The following is an 8,760-nucleotide window of genomic DNA, read 5'->3' as shown; positions in this document are numbered from 1 at the left end:
CAAATTAGTAATAATTTTTAAATCATTGAGGAGCATAATGAATGTATTATAATTTAGGAGCCCCAATTTGTAAATTAAAAATTACACAATCACTTCCTTCAGTTCAGGTGAATTTGGGAAAATTCGGGTTATGAGGTTATCACTTATCATTTAGGAGCCCCAATTTTTATTTTTTTTATAAATGAATTCAGTTACCATTTTTGAATTTAAAATCGATTGCTAAATGAATTCGATTATAGTTAATTCAAAATTAAAAATAATTTAAATATCTATAAGTTAAATAACCAAGTTCACCAAATTCATCTAACTGAATTATCAAATTTGTACTTTTTGCTCACCCCTTCCGATGATAATTACACCTTTTTGACGTATAGCTTCTTGTAATTTCCACAGCCAAACGGCGCACACAGACGCCTTACCGCATAACCCTACGCGCCTGACGCACTGAGGCAGCAATATCACAAATTCCTCTCCCACGCACCTGCCTCCTCCCGCTCAAGGTCAAACACACTCTTCAATCAACCGAATCCGAACCGAGTAAGTTTCTTGTTGTTTTTCAGATCCTCCTCCCACTAAATATCAAACACATTCAATTTCTGCTTTTCCAGATTTTCCAAAGAATATTGCCAAACAATTATCTTGAATTTCCGAAATTTAATTCTTCAGATAATTGTTTGATACATGCTGGAAAGGGTTTATTTTCTTGGGTTCGTTTTCCTTTCTGGATTTTTTAGGTTGTTTGGTTAATTGATTGAAGAGTAACAGGAAAGATGACGCTGTCGGATGAAGAAGTCACCAGATTGCACAGAATCAGAAAGACGGTGATGGAAATGCTTCAGGACAGGGGTTATTTTGTGACAGATAAGGAGATACAGATGGAAAAAAGGGAATTTATACAAAAATATGGAGAAAATATGAAAAGAGAAGACCTTGTCATTAACAAATCCAAGCGCAATGACAGCTCTGATCAGGTTTTTTTTTTAATGGGTTTAGTTTAGTTCATTCAAGGAAAATTTTCATTTTCAATAGTTGTTGTATTTTTTGACCGGAGGCTGGCTGATATGTTCTATAATTAGGGTTTTTCTTCGTCAGGGGTTAGTTTATTCAGTAAATTAAGTTCCTTTTTTTTGCTTCCAGTTTATTGTTGCATTGTTATGGTTCAATCTCAGTTTATTCTTGCATTTGTATGGTGCACCTCGCAGTTGCCTTCCCACGCCTTCTATAAACCTTAAGTGGATTTTTGCCACTTATCTCTATCATACTGTCAAACCAAGTGACGTAATGTGATTTTGTTAGTGCAAATCATGTACTTTGAAATGCTTTATTATGCCTATGTGTTGTTTTTTATTTGTTCACCTATGTTTGGATGTTGTGATCCAGATATATGTTTTTTTCCCGGAGGAACCGAAAGTTGGTGTTAAAACAATGAAGACTTACACAAATCGTATGAAGAATGAGAATGTTTTTCGAGCAATCTTGGTTGTCCAGCAGAATTTGACGCCATTTGCAAGAACCTGCATCGGTGAAATATCTACAAAGTTCCACTTGGAGGTTTTTCAGGTAACAATTTGTGCATTCAATAAAACAGTTGAATTTGCAAATCAAATGTCATCTTTTTGTTTGGCCGTATTTTTTGTAATGTGTAACTCTTTAAAAAATGATGCTTCCTCCTAATCTAGAAAATGAAACAAATTAACCCTCTGTTTTGTCATAATTTATTCTATCCAACTAGGACATTATACATTTCAGAAGTCTGATGCAAGTTCACAGCTCAATTTGTCTGGAAAAATCAGCATAGGGATTCTCTCTTTCACCTCTCTATGTTACAATAACTTGTCTGGTTTCAGATTTTAATATTTTGAATGGACTGGTTTATGCTATGTGACCAAGTATTATTTTGGTATTCAATTCCATTAGTTTCTTTGATTTACTGGCAGTGTGTTCGAGTATATTTATGTGCATATTCATGCGAAGGATGTTTAATAATTGCCTTATGTTTACCACAAAACAGGAAGCAGAGTTGTTAGTCAACATAAAAAATCATGTTCTTGTTCCTGAGCACCAGCTGCTAACCCCAGAAGAGAAGAAAACTCTGCTGGAAAGATATACTGTGAAAGAGACGCAGGTTAGAATGTTGGTGGTTTCTTTCTTTGTGCAATTGGTGTTTCTTTATCACTACTTTTGTCTCTAGCAGTAGTAAGGTGTATAGTTAATAGAGGTGGAAATTCAGCAGTCATACAGATCCATCTGCATGTATGCGTGCTTGAAGCACTGCTGTTGACATAAGCAGATAGACCATGTTCCTTGACCTCTTAGGAACTTGAATTTTTCTTTCCCTTGGAGGGCAAAAAGATTTCTTGGTTTATAAGATATTAGCATTACAACGAAGGATCAGACAGGATGTTGTGCAGCAATGATTTTTTCCAGAGACTTCTATTTTCCTGTGTTTTACTGTAGTAGTTTCTTAAGCCTTTCTTGTCCATTTTCCCTCTATATCTCTTGTTCAGTAGAAATCTTAACAAATTGTTGGTTGGAAAAAGAAATCAAGAAATCATGCATGTTTTGTTTATCATCTCCGTCTCTTCACACTTTTTGATTTCCATTTTGGTTCTCAAAATCTTGCTTTGTTAAACTTTTGGTTGCAGTTGCCTAGGATTCAGATAACGGATCCAATTGCCAGATATTACGGGCTAAAGCGTGGTCAAGTTGTGAAAATTATTCGACCAAGTGAGACAGCAGGGCGATATGTCACTTACCGATTTGTAGTTTGAACTTCATCCTCACCAATATGTTCTATGACCTTTATACCTCAAGTTGCATTTATGGCAAATATATCAACGTGGAGCCCCAATTAGCATAAAAAAACTTGTTTGTCATTTCATGATCTGTAACTTGAAATCATTCTTCGGACTACGTGGGAGATTTTCTTGAAAAGCGTAAAAGGCTCTTGATAGATTAGCATTTATGAAGTTTTCTTTTGATAATATTTTCCTAGTTTTCTAGTCTTCAAGGACTATCCCATACTATAAGTTTTTCTGCTTTAAGTCCATGTTTGTCTTGGCAAATTATTGGGGAAAGAAACGAAGGAAATGGCAGTAAAACCCTAAATCTTTTTGGTTGGCAAAAGTGAAGTGGTAATCAAAGGAAAAGGATTCATTAGAATAATTCCTCAGTTTGGATTGTGGATCATTTCAAAGAGATGAAGGTGGAAAACAATAATGAATGCCAGAATAATTCATCTTGTAGAATACTATGGATAGAGTATTATTCCAAATAATTGCTGTAGAGTATTATTCATCTTGTGGAATAATTGCTGTAGCATATTTTGTGATGTGATGTATATGAGATAAAAAGGTAGTTGGGAATATAAAAAGGTGGATTGGAAAATGAGTTTATGATGCAAGCGAAAAATTTTTTGGAACAATTTGCTATCCATACAAAGCCAACCTTTCTCTTGAAAATTTTACTTCCTTTTTGGGGGCTGTTTTTCTTTTTTTTTTTTTTTTTTGGTGGGGGGGGGAGGGTTGTGGTGTGTGGACGTCAGGTAGTCTAGATCATGAGATAATCTCTGAAATTGTATTTTTCTTGCAAGATATTTGGACATATGACATGTGAACCATCAAACATTTGCATAATTTTAAACTCTTATACTTCTTTTCTACAGGTTTAGATAAAAAACCTTACCCACAAACAAAATAATGATGTTAAAAAAAACCCTCTGCTAATAATATTTTCCTTGTGTTCTAATTTAAGAGGACTGCCTCATGTATTCTTTAAGCCCCTGTTTGGTTTTTGGCAAATCACAAGGAAACAAAATAGAGGAAATGGAGGGTGCTATCCTTGATGAGCAATGTAGTATGATGTTTAGAAATTGGCATTTCAATTAGGGGCATTGTGATTTTTTGTGGTGCTTGTGAAGTGTTGTGGTGGTAGTGTAATTTGTGATGCACTTGACACAGATTATCATTGGTTTTAATGTAGTAACAAGTATACAATTTTTATTTCGGTGTTCATAGTTTCTTACCTGATATGTAGTTACTTTTAGTTGGGTGGTTCAATGTTTTGTTGTAGCCCTGGTATGTTGAGTTGGATCCTGTTAGTTTCCTCGTTATGCTGTTTCTTCCTTGTCATGTAATCAGGTTAAGGGCATATAGGTGCTGCCATGATGAGCACATATATCTGATCTTCCTCACCTACAGATTTTGCTCTTCACTGCATTTTGTTAACACCTGATATTGTTGTGTTTATTTAGAGTCGTTATATTATTTAATGGATGTTATATTGATGGTTAAAGAAATGATCATTGGTAGTGCAAAAAAAAAACAAATAAATAAAATAAAATAAAATAAAAATCAGTAGTTTAGTGTCTAAGAAGAGTATTCTATAGGAACATATCTGAGGGAAATGTATACTACACGCAACCAAACAGTGTTTGCACCATTTAATTGGAGATGATCTACATGAACCTACTTCTCAATATATGAACTGGTTATTGCCTGTTGTGGGACCAGTTTAATGTGCTTAGTTTTGTGTCATCTGTGCTGTCTCTTCCTTGTCATGTAATCAGGTTAGGGGCATATTGGCACTGCCACTGTAAGCACATCAATGTGATCTTCTCCACCTACAGATTCTGCCTTTACTGCATTTTGTGAACACCTGATATTGTTGTATTTATTCGGACTAGTTATGTTCTCAAGGGATCTCGTATTGATGGCTACTGAAATGATTGTTGGTTGTGCATAAAAGATAAATGGAAAATCATTAGTTTCGTGTCTGAGACTTGGAAGAGTAGTCTATAGGAACATATCCGTGGAAACTGTCTATAGTCAACCAAAAGTGTCTGCACAATTTAATTGGAGATTGTCTTCATGAACATACCTCTAGATATGTGAACTGATTATTGCCTGTTCTAGGACCAGTCTAATGTGCTATGTTTTCTGTAACCTGTGCAGATATTTAGCTGTGGTGTTAGATTTATAGATCTGAAAACATGTAGGCATACATAACCCTTAGCATGAATGGGCATCTGATATGTGAGTTCTTGACTTTAGTTGGATTGCCTTACCCTTCGTACTCTCTTGGTTTAGGAATAAGAGGCTTTTGTTGAAGGTATTGCCTCTAAAGTTTTTTAGCATCATCAGTGAACTGAGGCAGCAGCAAGAGTGGTAGAAAAGGCATAAGGAAACTTGTTACAATACGTCAGAAAGGAAAAGTGTAATACAACTGTTGCATCCTATCCTTTTTTTTTGGTCTAAAATCAAGCATTATTATTGGACTTATGTATTGTATTAAGATGAGAAAGCTACTTGCCTGATTTAGGTAGCATTCGAGGTTTAGTGAATACAGACAGGTGAAATTGATGCTGTTGTAGGAGGATTTAGCTGACTGTAGCGGTAACATGGCCAATATGCTCTACGTAAACATCTTTGTGTAGTAGTACGCCTGTAATTTTAAGTTGAATGACAGGCTCTGTGTGACGTCAATTAATTTTGTGTTAAGTCTTGTCTCCTTTTGAAGTCCCAAGTTTAACGGAGGCTAATATGTAGAACAGAAAATGATCAATGCATGTTTTGGCAACATGGTTAGGGTGGCTCTGTGATTTCAAGGAGATGGTTAGGAGCAAGTGGCTCTGTGATTTCAAGGTGATAGATAGGAGCACATCTCCACTGCTTAATAGGGAGACGATTTGTGACTTAAACTGCAAACCTAGTCTTTTAAGTTTTGGAGTGTTACTTGTTACTTATGGTGCATAGAAAACAATTGGAAATTGTATAAGATTGTCTTTCCAGCACAAAATATTCCTGACCATCCTTGATGGACCACCTTTCCTACTGCAGCAGCCGAAGAATCTTTATTGTGACAACAATCTATGTGTGATATACCAATCTGTCAAAGATTTATCTCCACGTTGTGTTGGTGTAAAAATGCTAAGATGTAATTGGATGTCATCTATTTAATTAGCATGCTGACTCAACTTAATTTGAAATCTTGTTGCCCAATATGCCCAACTCTGTCCGACTCCATGGTACTCTAGTTGTGATGCTGCATGCTTAGTGATTTAGGCCGCTTGGTATTGTAGCTGCATTTTGAAGCTCTATTACTTTGTAGCAACTATTAGTAATTTGGGCCAGTTGATATTTGGTAAATAGATGCCTTGTGATGTTTCATTACTCTGTGTGTTTGAATTCTCTTCCAAAAATATTGACCCGGAAAGGAGGAGCCTAACCAACGGGAGTTGAATCACCATCGAAGGAAGCCATTAAAAGTGGTAAGTTTGGTGGGAGGTAAGATTCGAATCCTTGACCTCCCACTCCACCGAGACTTGAGTTTTTTGATGGTGATCAACAGCCTGGATGGCTGTCGGCTAGGATGGTTAAATGCGCAACCAGGTTTGCACATAGTTTTAGGCCATGGTTACTTGGCAGGATGGAAGAGTCAAACTTAAGTCCCTTGAGAATTTAAGTGGGAGTGGATAAATAGGTTATGCAACCTCATTAATTAACGCAGATTATGATTTGGGATTGATATGGTACGGTTAATTTTTCTCTTTGGTTAAGGAAAGCGGTTGCGAAAGGAAAGGATTTTTGAAATATTTCCTCTGTTTGGATCTGGATTATCCAAAAGAAATGGAAATAATAGAATCAATTCATTCTAAGTACCAGTTGGGGATTGTCTTGAAAAGTCAGCTTTTTTCTTGAAAATTCTACATTTTGTTGGCAAAAGAGGAGTGAGCTGGGTATTCTAGGTCATACCACCTTTTTATTGTCACATTACTTGATGGTATGACATGCAATTATTAGTTATCCACCTATTTCAAATTCAAATTTCGTTTCTACAGAATTTGGACCAGGAAACTAAGGCTCGAATAAAATATATTTGCAGCTAATAGACACAAAAACCTAAGGGTAGCAATGGGTCGTGTCATGTATTTATTGTGTCATTATCGTGTTCATATTAGAAAACTTCAATCCTAATTCAATCTACTAGATTTTCGCGTTGTGTCGTATCATAACCTGTTTATTAAGAGATTGATCTAATCCAACCCGTGTAAACCATTAAACACTTTATATGATTAAAATAGTTTTGATATGATATGTCATTTTGCGAAATTAGCCAACTAACCTACGTCAAAAATAGTCTAGCATTCTAATTATTTATTTTAACCTATTTTTTTTTATATGATACATTACATTACCATCTTAATCTTACCAACCTATGTCAAAAATAGTCTAGCATTTTAATTACTTATTTTAACCTATTTGATCATGTAATCGATTCAATGTTGCTGTTGTTGAAACACATGATAAATATTTTGAAATATATAATCAACACAAAATTTAAAATTTTCAAAACATTCAAAAAATAATAGATAATGAAACTTTCCAAGCATAATGTAAGCAACAAATTGGACCTTATTTGGATTGCTTTTTTTTTTTTTTGAAAAATTTCTCCATTTTCTATGAATATTCCTTCTACATATTTTTTAATCATCTTTTATTTCACATACATGACATCTTAAAAAGTGCTAAAACAATTTTTTTCCAAAAAGTTTCTTAAAAATGCAATCTAATCAACCTTTTAGGGGCATGGTCAGATAGTTCCATATATGATATAATATAAACTTGTGAGTTTTTAAAACTTCTAATTGAAGTCTTCAAGCCACATTTGATCATTATTAGTTTTTACTACATACTCAAAATAACCTTTGTAGTGTTTAATTAGTATTATAAAATAAGTACTTATTGGGTTAGCGTGTCAACCTGCAAGTTGATCCAACTCAACTTATTTATATTCGTGTCACTAATAGGTTAACTCAATAACGGCCCACTAAAGTTCAAATTGTGTCAAAATCTATTAATTTTGGTTATGCTCGAATTATATTGTCGTGTCACGATAGAAATTACCATCCTACAAAAACACTATGCTCACAATAGAAAAGGATTTAAGTCTTGAATTTATATTCACGTTAGGTTGCTAAACATACGTGAAGATCTTAATAGACAACCTTACATAAAGATAAAATTTAGACATTTGCCGCGAATCGATTATCCAAAGCGCATCCTATAGTTTATCTCTTTGCGCAGGCAATGCTTAGGTCAATCTTCTCTACCTCTCAAATGACATCTTCAATTTGAGGAGATTCAATACTCTGCACGGCTATATAGGCATCATTCCACTTGTAAAAGTGGTTCATGAATGTAATGATAAATTTGAACTCTACTTCGCAGTTAATGGCTCTTGCCAGCAGAATAGTATATCATGGGCGATTTATTATCATTAGTGTTTTTGAAAATTTCTTCTTATTATAGTATCTCATGGGCGAATATTGTCAATAGTGTTTTTGAAAATTTCTTCTTATTTGGTAGATCCCATATGAACTTCCATTACCATTTTCTGTGAACTTTTATTGATTTTTCGAGGAAGGTTTGATCATTCTTGAGTTCCCCTTCGCGTTGATATTACATTTCATTTGAATGCATGTAATTCAGTAGAGTTTAGCAATTAGCCTTGTTTAGATTGTAAATTTTTGAGAAAAATTTTTACGTTTTCAATAAATATTCCTACTACATAATCTTTAGTTATCCTTTTATTTCACATATATCACATTCTGAAAAAGTGCTATAGTAAATTTAACCCAAAAAAACCCCAAAAAATGTCAATTGAAATTAGGCTATAATTAATTTTTAGGAAAAATCGCTCAAAACTTCCCTCACATTTTATAAAATGGCTTTTTTCATTTCTCACTTTTAAAAGTGTAAT

General features: G+C 34.4%; 1 protein-coding gene across 3 annotated transcripts; it reads left to right on the top strand.

Moving 5' to 3' along the window:
- Positions 1–380: 380 nt before the first annotated feature.
- LOC113736637 (DNA-directed RNA polymerases II and IV subunit 5A) lies at positions 381–2,934 on the top strand. 3 transcript variants are annotated; one of them, XM_027263693.2, is made up of 5 exons: positions 381–537; positions 766–971; positions 1,381–1,560; positions 2,012–2,125; positions 2,646–2,934. In XM_027263693.2, the coding sequence occupies exons 2-5, from the start codon at positions 771–773 to the stop codon at positions 2,769–2,771; spliced, it is 621 nt and encodes a 206-aa protein (XP_027119494.1). In that variant the 5' UTR covers positions 381–537; positions 766–770; the 3' UTR covers positions 2,772–2,934. The 3 variants fall into 3 exon arrangements, with proteins under 3 accessions (XP_027119494.1, XP_027119495.1, XP_027119496.1); XM_027263694.2 differs by having other exon boundaries at positions 396–537; positions 758–971; XM_027263695.2 differs by having other exon boundaries at positions 399–537; positions 735–971.
- The last annotated feature ends 5,826 nt before the right edge of the window (positions 2,935–8,760 follow it).

The sequence above is a fragment of the Coffea arabica genome, chromosome 3e (assembly GCF_036785885.1).
Source record: "Coffea arabica cultivar ET-39 chromosome 3e, Coffea Arabica ET-39 HiFi, whole genome shotgun sequence".
NCBI lineage: Eukaryota > Viridiplantae > Streptophyta > Magnoliopsida > Gentianales > Rubiaceae > Coffea > Coffea arabica.
Note: the sequence above shows the minus strand (reverse complement) of the source record. Positions and strands in the feature narration are given on the sequence as shown.

Coding starts and splice junctions, on each gene's coding strand:
- LOC113736637 (XM_027263693.2), top strand. CDS start 771: ATGACGCTGTCGGATGAAGAAGTCACCAGATTGCACAGAATCAGAAAG. Junction 972..1,380: donor GCAATGACAGCTCTGATCAG/GTTTTTTTTTTA, acceptor GTTGTGATCCAG/ATATATGTTTTTTTCCCGGA. Junction 1,561..2,011: donor TCCACTTGGAGGTTTTTCAG/GTAACAATTTGT, acceptor ACCACAAAACAG/GAAGCAGAGTTGTTAGTCAA.